Source organism: Sceloporus undulatus, chromosome 5 (assembly GCF_019175285.1).
Source record: "Sceloporus undulatus isolate JIND9_A2432 ecotype Alabama chromosome 5, SceUnd_v1.1, whole genome shotgun sequence".
NCBI lineage: Eukaryota > Metazoa > Chordata > Lepidosauria > Squamata > Phrynosomatidae > Sceloporus > Sceloporus undulatus.
The window spans coordinates 96,205,231-96,227,168 of NC_056526.1; the positions used below are offsets into that span (position 1 = coordinate 96,205,231).

Here is a 21,938-nt window from a genome sequence, read left to right on the forward strand (position 1 = left end):
TGTCTCTTCCCAAGACCAGACAGCTGAAATTATATCAAGGAGCAGGAGCAGGAGCCAAGTGGCTAGGGAATGCATTCATTATTCACTGAAATAGCTCATGCTTATACATTCTTCCATTCTTTTTGCTTCTTACCAAGGGTGTCATCAAGATTAGGTGGGATACCACCACTTCTGCATATTGCTGCTACCTGAGGGCCCAAGCAGTCCTGGCTTCCCATCTTCATGTAACTCTTTAAAGTGGAATATTACAGTTACCTCTTGTGGAGAGATGTGATTTTCCAAGACAGTACCTAACTACTGCAACCTTATTTGTTCTTCAAATGACACTTTCCACTTGCCCTTCCCTCAGTGGCATGTTGCTAGTTTTGCATGTGTTGCCATTCTGTCATCTAGTCTTGGGCTAAAGAACCTTGAACATAATGCACATAATGGGGGAGAGGCAGAGCTACTGCCAAAATATCAGCTGTCTGGGAGGTATCTATATATGTGTATATATACACACACACATATCCAAAAAATAAACCTTGATTTTGTCATTTTATATAAGGAACAGCATTTCTGTGCCATTGTATTTAATGGGATTTCAGCATCTCTACAGGAAAAGATTCCACCTAAACATTAGGAGGAACTTCCTGACAGTAAAAGCTGTTCAACAGTGGAACACACTCCTCGGAGTGTAGTGGAGTCTTCTTCTTTGGAGGTCTTTAAGCAGAGGCTGGATGACCATCTGTCATGGGTGCTTTTATTGTAACTTCATGTATGGCAGAGGGTTGGACTGGATGGCCCTTGTGGTCTCTTCCAACTCTATGGTTGTATGATCCATGAATTTTAGTATCCTTTTGGGTTCCTGGAACCACACCCCAGCAGATTCCAAGGGTCCACTATACTCCTCTGCACAGGAACAGACCTATTCATGTGACTGCACAGGTGACCAGTCACAGCACATCTCTCACAGAAAAGTATCCTACCTTTGCTACAGGAATCAGGATGCAGTCTTTTCGGCTCTAGCTTTTACATAATCTTGCTGACTCATGGGTTTCCAAAACTGATTGCACTCTGGATCACAGCTCTCAATCTTGGATAGCCCTATCTGTATTTTCAATTGTGTGACTCTATTTTAATTATGATTCTGTATTTTATTATTGCTAGCTAAGTTTAGCATTGTTTGTTTGTTTTTTAAAAGATAGATGGAATATCAGTGCTGTGAAATCTTTTTTAAAGGATTTGCAAGGATCTTTTTTAAAGCCATCTAAGATAGTACCATTCATACTTTGGAGATAATTAGGCATGTTTTCCCATATATAAAGTGTGTCTACGGTGTAAAATGCTTATGTTCCTCCACTCCATACTGTTTGTAATACTGTAATCCTCTGTCATGTCTTCTCCTTGTTCTATTTTTTCTAAACAGACATCCCTAAATGCTTTCAACTTCATTACTGTTTTTTAAATTTTATTTTCAACTGTTAGGAAGCTGAAGAAGGGAAAACAGAGGTGGTTGTACGTCGAAGAGGAAGGAAACCCAAGCGGCCTCTTATTCAATCAGAGGAAACAGGTAAAACACAGAAACTCTGCTTCTCCTAAATTTTTATTGTCCAAGGTGTACATTAGCTTATAGCAAAATCAGTTTTATTATCTTTATTCATTGGGGGAAAATCATTGTATTATGGCTAAAGTAAATATTATCAAAAAATGTGCAAATTGCTGTAATCTCATGTCAGGATTGGTATATCCCAGCTGCTTCCCTAAACCCACTTGAGTTTCTGAGAACTCTGGCTGTGAACAGAAGAAGTAAACTATTGCAAATGTGTTTGGAGAGATTTAAACAAGTATGAATTAAAACCCAAGGAAATGGAAAATTACTTATTCCACTCACAGGGTCCATTTAGAATTCCACTTCTAAAACAAGTATCCATATCCTTTCTGGAGGCTTGGGTGGAAATTTGAGTGTGTGAATAAAATTTTGCAGGCATGGATACACCTGAGCCAGCAAGAAAACGTCAAAAAGTAGCACCTGCAGTTGAAGAGGAAACAAAAGAGCAAGATGGAAGCAAGGAGAATGGCAGTAATGGAGGAGATGATGATGGCAGTGGTAGTGATGCTGATGGGATGCATTCTGGAGCCATAACTCGATTAGCTTCAAAATTGGAAGCACAAAGGTAACACCAGCTTAATTATGACTTTGAACTCTGGACTGCTTGCCTTGCTTAATCCAAGGCCCTCTTTAGGTTAACTTGCTTAGGGCACAGAGGGCTTCTGTGGGAAAGGAGAAGATCCAAGGTGTGTGAGCAGGAAGATCAGTGTGGTTCTTTAAATCCAGACCACTGACACCATTATTGATGTGTGAAACCAAATCCAGTGCAGATGCTAAACTTACCATCCTGTTTAGCCATCCCATTTCTTTCATCCACAAATCAGATAGTTCCATCTCATGCCATACAAAAATTTCTGAAAAGGCTAATGCCTTTTGCTGTAGACAGTATTAAGCCAAATGCACCAACTGGTTTAAGGCAGCTTCGTGTGTCCATATGACAACTATTCAGAGGCGGTAGGTGGTTCTCTGCTCTTCACCTGTCTACCACTCTTCATCTCTAGTCTGCTGTAACACCTGCTGTTTTTCTGGATCCTGTACACATGCCTGACTAGACATGATACCTTTGAAATGCAGTTGAGGCTTAGCAAATTGAGAGACCAAAATAGTACCCCAATCAAAGTACAGGTTGAGTGTTCCTTATCTGGAATTTGGAAATCCAGAATATTTCCAGAAACCAACACTTTTTTCATGGTTGGCTGTGACAGTGACACTTTGCTTTCTAATGGTTCAGTGTACACAAACTTTGCTTCAGGCACAAAATTATTAAAAGCATTGTATATAATTACCTTAAGTCTGCGTATAGAAGGGGTATATGCAACATACATTAATTTTGTTGATTAACAAAAGACATCGTATTATGTACAGATATGCAAATAAACATATTCCAAAATCCAGAACACTTCTGGTTCTAAGCATTTCAATTAAGGGATATTTAACCTGTTTATTAGATTGTGTTGGGTTGCTGCTTTCTGATGAATAACCTGTATAAAAATATTTCTGAAAACACTGAATGAATGTGTAATGTAATTGGTGCTTATTGGTTTCAGAAAGCTACCCAGCAAGCCAACTACCCGAGCAGCATCTAAAAATCAAAGTCCAGATTCAGTTTCTCCTAGAAAGCGTCAAAGGGTAGCAGGAAAAAAATCACCAGTCAATGCAAAATCTAGTAAATCTCCTATCTCAGCACAGTAAGTATGGAAGTTAAAGCCACTGCTATCTTGGATATCTCCACATTGCTCCTCTGTTTTTGTCCTCTCACTCTATCTTTTCTTGACTGGCCACTATTGCAAACTGACTTTGATCCATCAGGACTCTTCTCCATATCTCAGTAGATCAACATACCAAAAAGCCTACAAATATTTGGAGAGTTAATACTGAAAATCTTTCTTTGTGCTTTATCCTGATTTGAATGGTTTATTATGAACAGCCACGTTGTTTGCAGATATCTTTGCCAATAGCCAAGAGTCCTACTTATGAGACCAAGGTCAAGATGGTCCATCCTGTTGACAGCTGGGAGCCAAAAGATTCATTTATTTATTTTATATCCTGCTTCTCTCCTGGTGTGGAACCCAAAACTGCATACAGCAACTTAAAAACAATACAATAAATAAAGCATCTTTAATATAAAATTTAAAAAATAATTAAACTAATTTTAAAAACACAAATTAAAATATTAAAAGGCAATTGAAACATATGAAATAAAAAGCACTACACCCCCCTCCTCATTAAAAGTTCTGTCTGCTGTCACTAACTAAATGCCTCTTTAGATAAAAATGTCCACCTGCTAGCGGAAAGAGAGTAGGGAGGGGCCAACCAGACCTCAATTGAAAGGGAGTGTCAAAGCTTGTGGGCAGCCACAGAAAGTTTCTCTCCCAAGGCCTCACCAACTGCATCAGTGATACAGTCTTTCAGATAGTCTGGACCCAAGCTGTGTAGGTCTTTAAAGGTCAAAACCAGCACTTTGAATTCTGCCAGAAACAAACTGGTAGCCATTGAAACTATTTCAACAGGAGGAGGGGGACATGATCCCTGTGCCCAGCCCTAGTCAACAGCCTGGTTTCAGCATTTCGGACCCACTGAAGTTTCCAAAGGCAGCCGCAGGTAGAGTATGTTATTTATTATTGTGTACCCTCAAGTACTTTCTGACTTCCGGCAACCCATAGGTTTCTCTTGGCACGGTTTTTTCAGAAGAGGTTTTTCATTCCCTTCCCCTAAGTCTGCAAGCATGTGACTTGCTTAAGGTCACTCAGTGGGTTTCATGGTTGAAGGAGAATCAAACCCTGGTCTCCAGAGTTAAAGTCCAATACTCGAACCACTACTCAGAGGCAGACCCAGCTCCATCAGGGATAGCCTGAAGGAAGAGGCTCCTCCCTCCTTAACTGTCATCTTCTGGCCTCCTATTCCCCTCCAGCTATGCTCTGACTGTGTGGGGGAGAGGCTTGTGTACCCTAATGAAGTTCTGAGCTATGCTGGCGGTGGTATAATAGAAACTGGCAGGGCCCCCCATGCCAGACAGGTCACAGCCAAAGGGTCTGACCAAGAGCGCCAAAGGGCAGAATGGGCTCTCTAGCCTTATGGCAAACATCCTAGGAGTAGGAAAACGCTAATCCCAAACCCGGGCAGATGGTGCTCGTTTAACCCTGTAAGGTCAACCATCTAAGAGAAGGAAACTAACCAAACCTATGACCCAAGGACCTTGCTGCCACAGTCCATGCTTCTCGAGGCCTCAGCCAATGAAACTCTGGTTTAAAGGGTGAGGCCAGTTCTGTGCACGCTGCGCTCCACCAGAAAAATCCATTGCACAGGCTGGAAGGATACATCCAGTGTCATCAACGCACTTGTAGAAAGCACGGATGGGTCCTTCCTGAATCTTCGCTTGAACAACAACAGCTTGTGTCATCAGCTTCCTATGACTGAGAGCTCTTCAAATGCTGATTCATGATGGCTGCCACTTGAACTCTGGTAACCCTGTCCCCTTTGTCCCAGTTCCTCCTGTGGCCACATCCATGACATTTTCAGGATCAGAATACTTTGTCCTCCGACACTTCCATCATCTCTTATTATCCTCCGTGACAATATGATTTGTTTGTTGCTGTTAACTGCTCTTGAGTTGACCCCGATTCATGGCAACCTTGTGGATGAGACATCCCCAAGACCCCTCTGCCCTCCACTGCTCTTTTTCAGTCTTGTAAATGCAGGCCTGTGCCCTCCCTATTCATTTGGCATGTGGTCTTCCTCTCTTTCTACTACCTTCTACCTTCCCCAGCATTATTGCCTTTTTAAATAAGTCATGCCTTCTCATAATGCAACCAAAGTACGACTGTTTCGGTTTGATTATCTTGGCTTTCAGGGATATTTCTGGCTTTATCTGCTTTGTTTGTCTTTCTGGCTGTGATGACACAAGCACAGGCAGTGAAACCAGCAGGCTTCAATTCTGCAGAGTCACAGCTGCCATGTGATAGGAAACTGGGTGATGTCCCAGGAGGAGGAAGGGCTCAAAATCCGAAGAGGGAAAAGGTATATAAGGGAGAGGGATGAATGCTCCATGTGGTGGTTTCTATATTGAGGTCTGGCGAAGCAGTTTGATTGTACGATTTGTAAATATCTGGGCCTGAAGAATAAAAGCCTCTTCATGAGTAACCAGCTGTCTAGCAGTGTCTTTATCAAGACAGAAGCAGCCTTTGTGTGGGAGGAATTTTCCTGTGCAGCCTGGAGCCGAGCTTCACAACAGAGCCTTCTGTTGACGTTCCTGAGCTACAAGCATATCATCTGCATGTTTGCATGTTAGATTCTTGTGTCTACATGCCCCAACAGGAAGTTCTCCATAACTACTAGAGAGTATCAGGTTGCCTACTCCTTGGCTGGAAGAGGTGAATGATGTTGCTAGTAATGATAGGGTGACTAAAATGAGGGAGCACCATGGAGAGTTCCAATATAAATGGTTACTGATCCTTTCCTGTGAACTACTATTTAACCTGTTGAGAAGTTGTTCTGTTCCTCTCTCTACCCCCCAGAGATAGACAGCTGCAGCAATGCCAATTTTCATCCACAGTCACCCTTTGCAGTCTGCACCCCTGGGTTTTCAACCCAAGATAAGTCTTGGAAGTGACTACTACTCATTTTCGTTGCCAAGATTTTGGGGCAAAATGCCAATGGTATTTGAGCACATTTGGGGGCAATTTTTTATCAAGAACATTTCTTTAAAAATTGAGGACCCGGGGGTTTGGAAGACATAAAAAGTTGGTGTCACACTTTGCTCACACTTTATCTCGTATGACAACTGAATATATGGGATTCACAAACAGTTGCTTCTTTGCCTAGGCAGCATTTGGACAGTGAAATAACCCCTCACTCACCCCTCTCCATGAAGGATGTTTCTATACTTCTAGTGGCTTGACTATGGTGGAATCACTTTAGGTAATTTAAAAACAAAATCTTTTTTTTTTTCCAGTTCAAAGTTGCAGTCCACTGGGCGTAAAAGGCAAATCAGTTCCCTGGTGTCACCCAAGAAAGGTCATCAAAGAGCAGATGAGCCTGAGGTGAAGAAGTCAAAACGGTAGTTTAACCCCCTACCAGGCAAGTGTGGGAGAAAAAGGAAACTCTTCTGTACTTCTGTTGAAAGCAAACAACAAAGCCAAGAGGTTTGCATGCGCTTGTTTCCCAGGTATGGCGTATGTAACATATAGAAACATTGATAAACTGCTTATCCATACAGAAGTCTATATATATATATATATATGCGTTGCAGAAGTTTACTCTGCATCTCAAGCATAGATTGTCAAGAGTGACTTCAAATGCTGATGCTTCCAATCCATTCATCACCAGTGGCCTCTTAATGACACCTTTTGTAAATAAGCCACATATTTTAAAAAGATTGTATTTTACTGTGTATGAACTTAATCAATGGGAACACTTTATTTAATAGCAAAGACTCGTCTGTGAACTGTTACATTATCTTATGTTAGTCATTTTAACTGGATTTGTAAATGTTGTGCAGCCATTAGCATTGTGTAGGATGGGAGGGGAGAAGGAGGGTGGCGTCTTTCAACAAAATCAACAGAACTCCAGCAGTTGGCAGAGAATTTTTCCGCATGTGTTCAAGTCACATAGAGTAGTGTAAAGGCGAGACCTTGGTTCTTTTCCTTGTCACATTTGTGCTTTTCTGTATGGTAAGAATTAAAGTTGCATTTACAGTGTTCAGTAGATGCACCTACTTTGAAGTATATTCGCATCTGTAAATTTTCTCCCAGCATCAAAGTAGCTAGAGCTTATTGAGGTAAAACTAGAACCTATCAGATGAAACTGTTCTGAAGTCAGAATTGTCTCACTCTGCAGCTTTTAATTGTTCTCTCAGTATTTCTTTTTTTCAGTTGAAACACTGAAATCAAAAGTACTTAATAGGTGTTCATCGTTTTACCTTCCACCATTTCTCTCACACTTTGTATACTGCTATTCAGTGAGAGCGTAGAGCCTGGTCTAGTTTCCAGAATCTTTAGCAAACTTGTATTTTACTCTCACAAGAACAAGTCTTCAAGTTCTGTTCTATGTAAAGCTTTTTTATTATCAAGATTTGTCTCTTGCAAAGATGTAAGTTGCCAAATAACTGAGATTATTTTAAAATGTTCATATTCATGTTTTATAACTAAAATCAGCATTATGTATTAATTTGTTTTGCTTTTTCGTTTGGGGACTTTTATTGTTGTAATGTGGATTTTTCTGTCAAATATTCCACTTTGTTTCTTACTGAACTTTTATATATAAATTATGAAATGTTTCCCAAAACTGGAGTCTCAGTATTTGAATGGCAAAATTATCTAAGAATTTTTGATTGGTCACTTCTGATTTCATTAGATATGAAACCAACCTTACAGTGCCCACATTGAAGCTAGTGAGACCCATTGCCATTAGGCTTGGCTGGTTATATTTTTAATGTATAAACCAGAGCTAGCCAAAATGAATCCCTTAAGTGACAAGAGTCCCTATGGCCATTTTTGTGGCCGTCATTCATACCAGACTCACTAGAAAACCCATTTTCTGGCCAAAAAAGGGATGAATTGCCCTTCCCAGAAATCTCCTGAGTGTGGCCATAGGTTTAAATAGGTTGCAGGTGACCCCGGCACTGTTTAACCTTAAATATACTTGATTTTCAAAACTGAGAATGGACTTCTGGCCACTAATTTTCTCTGGTTTTGGCAGTCCCAAGAACATACCAGGAAAGAGAATTGGGGCCCTCAACCTTCCACACTTGCTGTCCCCAGTGGAAACAAAAGAAGATGCACTGAACCAGCATGTTTCCAAGCATTGCCTCCTGGTTGAGTTACGAATTAGAACTGAAATGGATTTAATTGGCATTATTACCAGCTATTGTACACAAGATATTGGAGCGCAAATGTTCTGTAAATAAAAACAAACTTGGTAGCAAAAGTTTCCACTCCTTTGCTGTGACTTGCATAAATAAATTCTGGTGCTCTACAGTGCCTCCTGAAATCACATAAGTAATTGAATGGTATCTGGCTGTGTGCAGTTCCAATGTCACATGACGTAACATTCAAAATACCTTTTTCTGGAAGGTTGTAGAGTTTGTTAGAGAGCGTATCTAGACAAACACCATTATGAAGGCCAAGGAGCTATAAAACAAGTCTGGAAGAAAGTTACACAGATGTATATGAAACTAGAAACCTCCCACAGAGCAACATTCAATCCATTATTACAAAAGAGAAAGAATATGGCTCAACCATGACTTTAAGCAAAAAGGACTGGTAATACCCAACAGAAGGGATGTAGAGAAGAGACAAACTCTCAGGATGCTGAAAACAATGTTTTTATTCTTACATACAACCCAGTCCGTTTCAACCTAGAAATATTCAATTGCCTTCTTCAGGGGAGTGCAACTTCAAAACCACTTGCAAGGATTCCAAAGAGAGTGTCTTAAAAGTTTATGTTTCAGTTGCCAGGCATAAGCTTTTGAGAAATTCTTTGGAATCCGTGCAGGACTTTTTAAAACAGCACTCCCCCTGAAGAAGGCCACTGAATATTTCTAGACTGAAATGCATTGAGCTGTTTGTAAGAATAAAATCATCTTTTCCAGTACCCTGAGACCGTCTCTTCTGTACATTACCTCAATCAAGACTTTGCCTACATAAGGTGTCCGCCAAGACCCATTGACCACATAAGGAAGACATTAGTCGGATAAGCAGCCAGACGGCCAATGATAGCTAAGGGCCCAAACAGACAGGCCAAAATAAAGCTGCTTTGGGTCACTTTGGAGGTATGCTGTTTAAATGCTGCATGCATCCTAGGAGGCCAGAAGCCGCCAAAGCCATGCTCCAGTCCTAAGGACTCAAGCTCAGCTTTGGTGCAGCTTCTTGCCTCTTAAGATGTGTGTGTCATTTAAACAGCATACCTCCAAAGTGAACCAAAGCAGCTTTATTTTGGCCTGTCTGTTCAGGCCCTAAATAAGCAGAACAGATTCAGAGATAGGAGAGACTGCCCTTTGGACAACTTATATATAGATGCTCCACAAAGGTGAGTTTAGGGGAAAGTGGGAAGAGAAAGCCACTGCTGAAACAAACTCATTTTAAAGCTCTTTTGGAGTTTGCAGAAAGTCATGTAAGAGACATAGCAAACATGTAGGTGATGGATCCTTGGTCTAATGAACACTGAATTTTTGACCTTACTGTAAAACTCTTGTGTGGCACAAAGCCAACAGTATTAGTTTCCTTGAAAACATTCCCTTAGTGAAGCATGGTGGATAAGTCTGGGGGTATATTTGTCCTCAGCTGGGACTGGAAAACCAAGATTTAAGATTGATTGAGCCAAAAACTGGGCAATTGAAAAGGTAAAAGGTTTCATTCTGCAAGAGGCCTGACACTCGGGCAAGGGCTTTCCTTCCAGCAAGATGGTGACTCTTAAACCCACAGCCGAAGTATCACCGATGTGGTTTAAAAACAAGAACCAGAATATCTGAAAATAGCCCCATCAAAGCATAGCGCTCACCGTTGAGAAACTGTGGCAGGACATGTTCAACAAAGGTCCCCATCCAGCCTAGCATGGTTGCTGGCATGGAATTTTGCCAAAAAGAATACACAAAAATTACAGTATCCTTATGTGCAAATCTGATACACACATTGTGGAGACAACAGGTGGATTTGAACCTGGGCACTAACCAAAGGTGGAGGCTGCTCCCGGGAGTGAGTATATAGGAGGGAGGATCAGATTTGAAAGGGATTGTTGATGTTTAGTGTGTCCTGAGGGGTGGACACCATCCACTAAAAGAGATACTGTATTCAGCCTGACTTGTAAATAAATTTCTTACCTTGTTTCAAAAAGCAGCTGTCTGGAGTGATTGCAGAAATCAACCAAAAATGCTACCAACACTGAGAAAAGTCTTTTAGGTTTGGGACATTAGATAGTGAGTGTGTGGCTGTCAAAGAATAGTTGGTATCATGCTGTTGGGGGGGGGATTATAAACCAGAAGACTGGCATCTAAAGAGAGTTATGGTGCAGGAGATACTTAAAGAGAGTCCCGAGTTTAGTTCTCGCAGTGAAGAATTGGTGGGATAGTGGCCATCCATATCAAAGAAGATCCCCAAGATGATATATATGCACACACATCCAAGAAGACTTGCAGCTATAATTGAAGTTAAAGATGTTTCTACAAAGTATTCACTTAACGGGGTGAATACTTATGCAAACTGCAAGTGTCGTGATAAATATTACAGTTCTGGGCTTTTTTTTAGTTAATATTGGCCTGTTACAGACAGGCCAAAATAAAGCTGCCTCAAGTCACTTTGGAGGTATGGTATTTCAATGATGCATGCATCCTAAGAGTCCAAATGCCGCACCAAAGCCAGGAGTGCAGCTTTGGTGTGGCTTTGGACTCTTAGGATGCATGCATCATTGAAATACCATACCTCCAAAGTGACTCGAAGCAGCTTTATTTTGGCCTGTCTGTAACAGGCCATAGTAATACAATAAAATATGGAAAAGTTAAAGGCACTTTACAAACGGGGGGAGAGAGAGAGCAAGAACCCATTACATGCCACATAGTGGCACTTTAAAGGCTCAGGCATTACTTTTACCACAAACTGCATTGCATGTGGAATTTTTTTCAGCATACGAACCTTTCTGTCCAAAAATGGCATCATGAAATTTACAGTTTAGTCTAACTCCCTGGATAAAACAGCTTAACTATCTGGAAAATGAAAAGAAATTACTCTGTCTTCATCGTCATTCCTTCATGGCAGAGTTGGGTAGGTGTGACTTCCACATGTTGCTGGACTGAAATTCCAAGTAGCTTGGCCACAATCGTGAGAGGTCATAGTTTTTGCAGTCTCATCTTTTTATTATTTCAACCTGCAGTCATCAAAAAGGTAGATAACTGTACAAGCATCGATCTGTACTTGCACATAAATATGCATACATGCATACACAACGTCAATCACCTTTCATATAATCTTTTATATTCGCCATTGGCGGACATAATTAAAGAAAAGTGGAAGTGTGGTGGCTAAGGAAAAGTAGACGGAAATGGGACAGAAATGGACCTATTGGACTGACTAGATTTAAATGGGCAGAAGGGGGGAAAAAACCTACTACGATTGTTTCACAAGAGCTTATAAAAGACATTATGGAGGGTAATAATAAGTTTCTATAACACTTCAGGCCATGCCAAGTAGACATCTTTCATTCAAATGAATTGCTTTCAACCTGTTTTGTGTTGTTGTTTTTTAATGGCCAGAGTAACTGATTTTAATGTCTGATAGCTCAGCCCCAGTGAGTGTACACAGTATTCTGTTTGGTTTCAGTCAAGCTGAAATGATTTCTGAATTTCACCTACATAAGAAAGTAGGAAACACCATGTTGGATTAGACAATCTGGTTCAACATTCTGTCCATATTGTGGCCAGTCATTTTTCCGTGGGAACTCAGTCAAAGGGACACTGGATCCCTCCATCTTGCACTCCCTGGCAACTGAAAAAAAGAGACAGACTGCCTCTGATTTTTTTCCTTTAGTCCCTACATTTCTACCATTGCATTTAGTTGAGCATTTAGAAATGCAGCGTAGGCATCCAAACAAAAGGGGCAGGCAATGTAACCAAAGGAATGCAAACAAATACATGCAAATAGAAACATATAAATATGTGCCGAGTATATTTGACTAAATATATGCAAATGTAAAGAGTTCTAGGTGTGGATGATTATCAGAATCTCATTCTTTGCAATACTAGAAATTTGGAGACCGATGGAAAATTTCATTGGGAGGGGGCAGAATTCTTATTTGGAGACCAATGCCTGGATTTTGCCCCCCTCACTGCTGGAAGACATACTTGACAATCAGAAGAATGAACTGTTGGGAGTAAAGAATGGCAGGCACAGCACCTGTTCAGTGCCCATTTCTTTATCTCTTGAGCGCAGGTGCAGGAATACTGGAGACAGCTTTAGAATCTAGTTTGTAAGGGAAAGCAGACCTGAGTCAGGCTCCCAAGCAGCTCTTTGCCTATGTACAGCATATGTACAGTGTGTCTTTGGGATCTTGCGGAGGAGCCAATTTTTGCCCCAAATGTCGCCATTCTCAGTCACAGCTGAGTCATGGGTAAACAATACAATATCTGTTTTCTCTGTATTGTGTTTTTTTTAAGCTTGCAGTCAAGCTGATTAAAGTATTACTTAAGAGTCACTGAATAATAGAAAATACTAAGCAGGGTAGTCCCTTCTTTTTCTTCATTAATAACAGAATGGTGGAGTTGAGCCTTGCAAAGTGGAGCACCTCACCCTGACAGAGCCGCCAGCACTAATGTGATGTATTCTCACTTTCATTGTAGGGCATGGAATTGTGGTCTTTAAACACATCATTCAAAGGATAGAAGCCCCTGAAACCTAAATATATTGCAGGAAGCCAAGAATTTCATGGGTGACTGATCAACAAAGATAACCAACCAGTAATAATAACAATAATAACAACAAATGTATAAAGACCTAGAAATCATAAAACATGTGAGATGTGGATAACGTGAATATCTTGGTCATGTAATGAGAAATGAAAAAATATAAATCGTTAGAGCAAATTATTCAGAGAGATAAAGGATGCTAATTGAGGTTTGTATCTCCAGGAAAGGTAAAGTGTTCTGAATTTGGCTATCTTTGCAATTTTTACTTATCGCAGAACCTCAGCTTATCTCCAGACCTAACATTGCAAAGGCTTCTTAAGAGGCATACTGTACTCTACCTAAAAAGAGCTCCCCGGCTTTCACAAGAGATAGCCTAGATTTCAAAGGGAGTTACAATTTTCATCTATGTGCTTGAACCATGCTGAAGTTCAAAATAGCTGGAAAACTAGGAAGAACTCTCTGAAGGTACTGTCTGCACTCATTACGTACTACCTGCCACCAGTAGGATTGTCAGCTACCTTGGTAGAAAGTTAGATATTACAGTATATACACGCACATCTTGACATTGCCTTCACACTGTATGGCCTTAGTTTAGATGACTAACAATATTTGCCTTGCTTCCAGCTCAACTCTCAGAATTCATTATTTAAATCCTGAGAAATGCAGAAATGCTGCAGGATTCTCTTTATCGCTCCCATTCCAATATACATGATACTTCTTGTAATCACCTGCTTCCAATAATTTTATTAAATTACTAATTAAACCTCCATTTATAATATCCTTATGGGATCCAGGTTCCAAAAACAGTGCTGTTAGTGGGGTTTTTTCAACTAATAGCTGTCCTAATAACTGTGCCAAAAGTACCAGGCCATGTTGACCAGAAGATTATCTTATTACCCCATTTTGTATGTAAATCTTTATCAATTTAATTAATTAAAAGTCAAGTGATGAACAGACTATAAAAACCTTAGAGATGTTTTAACAACTGCTTCTTCAATCTTTCTTATACCATCTGACTGTCTCATAAAGGAAACCACTTATATGGATGGAAGCCACATGTAGCACCACAGAGAATATTATTTTAAAGGCACATCCAAGATCAGCTATATTGCTTAAATGGCGCAGGCGGCCTACATTTCTGTCTCTTTTTTTCTGCCTCAGGTGCCAGGAAGCAATTGAGTATTACAGGGGAATGCCAGATCAATTAGGTTTAGGGTTTAATTGGGACTTGTCACATATGCGAGGCAATAATTTCGCTCTAAATGTCAAAGCTCATTAATGTGAGAGGCAGAAGAAATTCAGGAAACGGGTAATGGCTTACAACCACAGGCATAATAGCCTACCACCATTTCGCGACTCTAACATGAGAGGGGAACTTGCTGGTTCAGTACCAAAAGAAAGCAGAGAGGTAGAGGATTTTCTTCTCAGACAATAACGGATTGTGCGCTTCTATTTTAATATTAGCAGAAGCCTACAATGGTGGAGCAGAGGGCAACTGTGGAAGAGTAGAGAGATGCGTTGGACTTCCAAGAGACCTTGGAAGAGCCACATGCACACCCAAAAATCCACCCCCCCCAAAAAAATTCCCTTTTTTTCAAGATTTCATTTTGACTCCTCAGAGATTCAGTGGGGCTCCAAATGTGGTAGACTTGCCCTCTATGTCCTCTACTGACTGGGGGATGACATTTGGGGACAACAACCTTTTTTGATCCTTGTGATCCACGGAGGCCACAAAAGCAGCTGTTGTGGACCACATGCAGCCCATGAGCCAAACTTTGCCCACCTCTGAACTAATGAATTTTCACAGGATTCCAATATTTTAAGTCTTGTTTTGTTTTTATAAAGTAGCTGAGGCTGCCATCTCAAACACACCAAGGTACATCCCATCAAACTTTGTCAGACCTGATCCTGAACAGTTGTGTGCCTTCAAGTTGTTTCCAACTTATGGACTCATGGAGTTTTCTTGGCACGATTTGTTCAGAGAAGGTTTGCCATTGCCCTCCCCTGAGGCTGACTTGAACCCTATCCTCCAAACAGGTTCAGTACCCTAGAAAGCTCCTTTGAAGTTCAGACTAAAGCCCAGAGTGGATTCATCCCCAATTGACATGAAAGATACCAGCTGCCACTGCTTCAAAGCAGACATACAGAGGTTTTTGCGGTAAACTGGTGATGCTGACTACCTCGTTATGTTTCCTTGAAAATATAAAACATGAACATTTCTTTCTTTCTTTCTTTCCAGTCTCTCCCAGTCTTTCCTTCTTTCTTTTCCCTCCCTTTTTTACTCTTCATTTCTCTGTAAAATCTATTTTGAGTCTCCCATTTGCTAGCTGTCTGCACTCCTCTGGTTCACATGGCCTGCAGCCTTCTTTGGTTTCATCTTAGTCTCACTTTGTCTGGGCCTTCCTACCTCCCCAACCACTCCATTTTATCCTCCAGCAGTAAGAAATTCTCACATGTGCCCCCCACCTCCATGACATTAGAGTAGCCAAGCAAATTATTGTACCACCACAGATCACCATCATTCAGTCTCCACTAACCTGCAGCCTTCCAGATGTTTTGGACTGCATCTCCCATCAAGCTGACCAATTTTGCTTGTTGGGCACAATGATGGTAGCCCAACACATTTGGAGGGGAGAAGTTTGGAGAATGTTGCGATGGTACACTACCCTTTTGAGTGCTTGCTTCATATAAGAAGGTGAGACCAAAAAGGTCAGCAGAAAAGTAGCTGAAGGAAGCTTCCTAGCCCAATGGTTCTCAAACTGTGGGGTGGGACACCCAAGGAGTGTGTGTGCAAGATTTGCTCCGGGTGGAAAAGAGCAGGAAGGCAGGGGCCTTATAACGGGTGGGCGGAGTTGCCGCCAAAAAGTTTCTATATGTTGCAAAGTAAACTTTGCCCAGTGATTCCAGTAGGTTCCGAGCAGCACTGCGCAGGCACAGTGAAACCCATTTGTATGTATTCGCAGATGACCACTCGAAGAAATACCGTTACAGGTAAGCAACCTGTCCATCTTCCCTGTGATGCAATGGCGGTGGGAAGAATCTTTATATATCTTTATAGAGAGGAAGGTTGCATACCAGCGAGATACCAAGCTAGGTCTTGACATATTAACTTTTTGTTTCCAGCAGAGTTTATTATATTTTCTGCAGAACACAATGCTGCTTTAGGATTAACCCAGTTGTAGTCTCAAGTGTTAAAGTCCAGGGACTATTTTTCCACTTTGTGTGTAAATGATGCCTGGCTGATCGACCAACTGCTAAACTTTCCCACTGGTATGCATCTGTTGTTCCCTTTCCAGTACAGTATCTGTTTCTGAGCAGTGGAAAAAAACAACAGATACGCAATTTCAACACATACACAAAAACACAAAACTACTTTTTGTTTTGCTTCGAGGTTTACTGTGCCTTATCAAACGACAGCAGCTGCTATAAGATGGTAGAGTACTAACTACTGCGTTGCAAATCTCCGTGTCCTTCCCAAAGACCACGATGAATATGGAGCAGACATATGGGATTTGTTGCCCACACAAGATTGCCTAGTAGTTCCAAGAGTCTGAGCTAGCTTGGCTGTAAAACCAAATCTTTTTGCCTGAAACTGTGGAAAGGCACTGCCAGAATAGACCAAAAATGCTGAGTGAGGATAATGAAAGTTATAATAATATTAGACAATCTTAGTAGGAACAAGGTTGAGGAAAGCTGGGGTAGATAATATCTGGCTTAATTGACCACCTGCCTTAATATTAAGCAGCATCATCAGAAAAACAGGCTCAAGGCCATATTAGCAGTCTTCCCAAAGCCACCACCCTTCAGATGTGTTGGACTCCAGTGCCATCATACCCAGCCAGTATGGCACACAAAGGGGGGGGGGGGGGAATGGAGTATTCAACACATCTGGAAAGTCCCAGGTTGGAGAGGTCAACATCACAGCCAAGATGCAATTAGCTCACTTATGCCAATGGGTTCATCTATGCTGTAGAAATAGTGCAGTTTGACACCACTTTGGGATGGACATCCCTTAAAAGATGCCTTTAGGATGTCATCAGAATGTGACGTTTACACACCACATGCTCTGATGATGCCCAGAAGCCTCCCAGAAGCCAGGTGGCCACCCAAATACGGCTGGCTTCGAGACACTCTGGTGGCAAGTTGTTTAGACGCTACATGCCACCAGAGGTTTTTGAAGCTGTCTATGGCACAAAGCTCCGGGTGGCTTTTCCATGACCCAAAAAAGAGCTAAGAGGTGATATGATAGTCCTGTTTAAATATTTGAAGGGATGTCATATTGAGGAGGGAGCAAGATTGTTTTCTGCTGCTCCAGAGACTAGGACCCAAAGCAATGGATGCAAACTGCAGGAAAAGAGATTCCACCTCAACATTAGGAGGATCTTCCTGACAGTAAGAGCTGTTCGACAGTGGAACAAAATCCATCAGTGTGTAGTGGAGTCTCCTTCCTTGGAGGTCTTCAAGCAGAGGCTGGATGGCCATCTGTCAGGGATGCTTTGATTTGGATTTCCTGCATGGCAGGGGGTTGGACTGGATGGCCCTTGTGGTCTCTTCCAACTCTATGATTCTATGATCTTTGCCACTCTCTTTTGGACTGGGTTCAAGGCAGATTGGAGCTGCAGTGTGTGATTGCCATGGCCTCAATCCATTTTTGGAAGGGGCGGATTCAAGCCATCCCTTCCTCCCCGTCTGTTTCCTCAACTTAAGTCAGTGTTGTAGTTCCATCCTAGGGAATCCTGGAAGAGAAGATTCCATTTAGCCTTCTCTGCCAAGGAGTGCTGGTCTCTCACAAACATCCCAGGATCCTTTCCGATGGAGCATAGTGCCAAACTGCATAAAAGCACCAATAGTGTTCTGTTTCAAATGGTAATCAACAGTGAGCTTGTTTCAGCTGGGATTCACTACTGGATGTATAACAAAGCAAGTAGAATAGGATGAGGTTGGAAAGAGTGTTAAAATAAGTTGATGGGGCTGCTGGCTGGAACTTTTTCAGTGTTCTAAATGCCAGAAATCAATTTTAGCTTCAGAGATGAGGTTACAGACATGCCTTTTATTTTGCTTTTCAGCAATTGTGGCTTTAAGTCTTTTAAAGATGACAAAACAGGGTTGTTGTTTTTTTCTCTCCCTTTAGCACAGTCAGCAAGAATCAGACATTTATTTCAGTGAGGTTGTAAACTTCTATAAGGAATGTTTGTATTTGAGTCTCCTGGTCTTAAAAGAACATGGATTTTTTCCCTTATAAGGAATATAAGAGGAGAGACATTAAAATCTTTCTATTTTAACCTTTCAAAACTGACAAGAACGCCAGCAAAAGTTATGTCTCATTGGTGTTAATGGCAGTAATTAAAGGGATAAGTATTGCACACATCTACTCCTTTCATGCACGATGCAAGTTGCAGAGTCTAAGCAAACCAGGAGAACTCACTCACTGGTTTAAGTCCCAGCCTCACATGGACCTGCTTTGATCCATGAATGGTTAAGTCCTGTTTGTCTTAAGGCACTTCCTAACTGTTTTATGTCTGATTAGTGCATTGAGACAGAGTAAGTGTGCACAGATATGGATAAGCCACAATGGAGCTATACCAGTGATGGCGAACCTATGGCACGCGTGCCAGAGGTGGCACTCAAAGCCCTCTCTGTGGGCACACATGCTCTCTCCCTAGCACAGAGTTTGCCAGTTTCATACTAGAAAGCCAGAGGGACGTGGCACTTTGCAATAAATAAGTGGGGCCTGGAGTGCAGTTTGGGCACTCGGTCTGTAAAAGGTTCACCATCACTGCGCAATACTTTCCTTGCATGGGTCAGGATTCTGCTCTAAAGAAATCCACCTTGCCAGTTTCTAGCAAAAGTCCATTACCTTCTCTATTGATTGACTGGCCCTTGTTGTTGTTAGAATTGTAGAATCATAGAATCATAGAGTTGGAAGAGACCACAAGGGCCATCCAGTCCAACCACCTGCCATGCAGGAACTCTCAATCAAAGCATCCTTGACAGATGGCCATCCAGCCTCTGTTTAAAGACCTCCAAGGAAGGAGACTCCACCACTCTCCAAGGGAGTGTGTTCCACTGTCAAACAGCTGGCACTGGCAGCAAGTTCCTCCTAGGGGTCATTTCCACTGCAGTTTGCTCTGAAGCGGTACTTGGGGCAAACAACACTTGTTCCCTTTTGAAACCGCTTCTGATCCTCATTGGATCGATTCCAGGAGGAAAGAAGCCAGGCAAACAGAAATAACCCGAGGTTTCCTGATACTAGTTTGGAAGTGGTTTTTCTGCGAAGAATTGATTCTCCCAATGAGTAGGAACGCCAGATCAGAATTGATACTTCTTTTTTTGCAATAGAAATAATCGAAAAGCAATATTTTTCTCTTATGTCTATTTTTTTTAAAATGTCTCTCATCCTCCCTCCTCCCAGGTCCCCTTCAGGGACGTAGCTAGGATTTTGGGAAGGGGGGAGGTCCAGACTAAGTGCCACCATTATAATGGGGCTTGGGTGCAGCGGCGCAGCAGCACACACCATTCATTTTTCTAATGGAAGTGGGGATCCGGACCCCAAGACCCCCCCCCATGGCTACGTCCCTGTGCCCTGGCCTTGCCTTGCTCCCTCTTCTGCAGTCCCTCCCCTCTCCTCCCCTCTCCTCCCTCTCCCCCTTCTTTTCCTTCCTTTCTTCCTTCCTTCCTTCCTTCCTGCTTACCTTCCCTCTTTCCTTCCTGCTGCCACCGCTTTCCCACTTTTAGCAATGAATGGAGCCTTGAAAGAACAATAGCAACTCTTGGGCAAACATAATGAAAATGTTAAGTTACTCCCTTAATTGCTTTCCTCTTTCAGAAAAATGACACTATCCAGTGGTGTCATTACAGGGGGTGCGAGGCATGTGGATCAGACCAGGTGATACCCTAAGTGGGGGTGACACCGCTGACTGAAATGTTGAAGGGTCTGGAAACCATGCCCTATGTGGAACAACTTAGGGAGCTGGGGATGTTTAGCCTGCAGAAGAGAAGGTTATGAGGTGATATGACAACAATGTTTAAATATTTGAAGGGATGTCATACTGAGGAGGGAGCAAGATTGTTTTCTACTGCTCCAGAGAACAGGACCCGGAACAATGGATGCAAGCTACAGGAAAAGAGATTCCACCTCAACATTAGGAGGAACTTCCTGACATTAAGGGCTGTTCGACAGTGGAACAAACTCCCTCGGAGTGTAGTGGAGTCTCCCTCCTTGGAGGTCTTTAAACAGAGGCTGGATGGCCATCTGTCGTGTATACTTTGATTGAGAGTTCCTGCATGGCAGGGGGTTGGACTGGATGACCCTTGTGGTCTCTTCCAACTCTATGATTCTATGATTCTGAAACACCTGCCTTTCGGCAGAAACAGACTGTGGCATTCACCTGTCTCCCATTAAAATGCTGAAGAGATGGGGTAAGTGGGATGAGGCTCGATGGGAGGAGAAAGGAGAGGTCCCAGGGTTTTTTAAAAATCAAATTTCCAAAATAAATTTAAATTTTTAATATATATATATATAAATCTTTTAATTTTTAAATTTTATTTTCTTTACAAGCATGACATAAAACGATGTGCATGTAAATATGTTTAGGCTGCGCCTATTGTAATTTCAAAGTATAATTTCAATTTTGCTACTTGTTTGTGTCACAACTATTGCCATGACATTCAGTGATATATAATGGGATTACGGTTAACGAGTAACATTAGTACAAAAAACATGGCTAAGGATTCTGTATGGAGTGGTCTGGCAGGAGGTCAGTGGTGGGGTGACACCATGAGTTACAGCATCGGGTGACACCAACCTTAGTGACCCTATCCCTAACAGCACAAAATGCTTTCTTGGCCTTGAAAAGGGCCTGATCCATTGAAGGTGCCAGATCCTCTCACTCTCTCCCTTGCCTTGCCTGGCAGGGACAGAATTTGCAGTGGCACCTCATTGCCTGCAGGTGGCACACAATATCTATGAGCTGGGTCGATTTCCAAATTCAGCCATCCCACCCCACTCCTTTCTGATCTTACAAGCCTATAGGGGAGCTTAATATTTTGGTGGTCTCTTCCCATTAAAAAGTGGGGCCAAGGACTCCAGCAGCCCCTTTCAGTCTGATCTGTTTTAGCCTGAGCTTTCGTGGCTCTTGGGATGCAGATCCTTTGGACTGAAAGGTGGCATCTAAGAAGAAGTCCACCTGCAACCTGTGGAGTTTTTAGTCTCCCAAGCATTTCACAGATCAAACTGTCAAGACTATGGACACTACAGAATTATAGACTGTTATAAGGTCTGTTGCCACCTAGATGATGGTGGTGGTGGTGCTTCCTATAGGGCTGCATCCACATGCAGAAATAATGTGTTTTGACACCCCTTTAACTGCCATGACTCAAGGCTATGGAATTCTGGGAACTGTAGCTTGGTGGGGAGACACCAGAGGTACCCAGGAGACAGAGGCAAAACTTCTCTGCCGAAGAACATCAGAAGTGTACTAGTCAGTTATATACTACTATGATTGCACTTTAACTGCCATAGCAACATCCTATGGAAACCTGGGGCTGTAATTTGAGTGTTGGACAAGGACTCTGGGGAGCAGGGTTCCAATCCTGGCTTTGGACCTTGGAGAAGTCAAACTCTCTCACCTCAAAGGATGGCAATGGCAAACCCCCCTCTGAAAAAACCTTGCCAAGAACTACCGGTTTGGCCTTTCCAGTGGTAGCCCCCTTTCTTCAGCTGTGGGAAGCCTGACACCTACCATATTACTGCACTACTCTCTTATAGCGCTGCTATTCTGCTTTCACTGCTCTGGCTCCCTCTTGTTGCATTTTGGGGTTTGTAGTTCAGCCTAAACATTACATGTTTTTTGGTGTGGTAACCCACATTGATTCCTTGTGAAAAGGCAGGCTATAAATTATTATTATTATTATTATTATTATTATTATTATTATTATTATTAGCTTTCATTCTAAATG

The 21,938-nt window shown here is 41.9% G+C and overlaps 1 protein-coding gene across 1 annotated transcript in view; it reads left to right on the top strand.

The window, feature by feature from the left end:
• BOD1L1 (biorientation of chromosomes in cell division 1 like 1) overlaps positions 1–8,581 on the top strand; it is a 64,177-nt gene extending 55,596 nt beyond the window's left edge. The window contains 4 exon segments of the mRNA XM_042469639.1: positions 1,468–1,552; positions 1,967–2,156; positions 3,139–3,279; positions 6,543–8,581. Of these exon segments, the coding sequence (XP_042325573.1) occupies positions 1,468–1,552; positions 1,967–2,156; positions 3,139–3,279; positions 6,543–6,651 (525 nt within the window). The 3' untranslated portion in view covers positions 6,652–8,581.
• Positions 8,582–21,938: the final 13,357 nt, after the last annotated feature.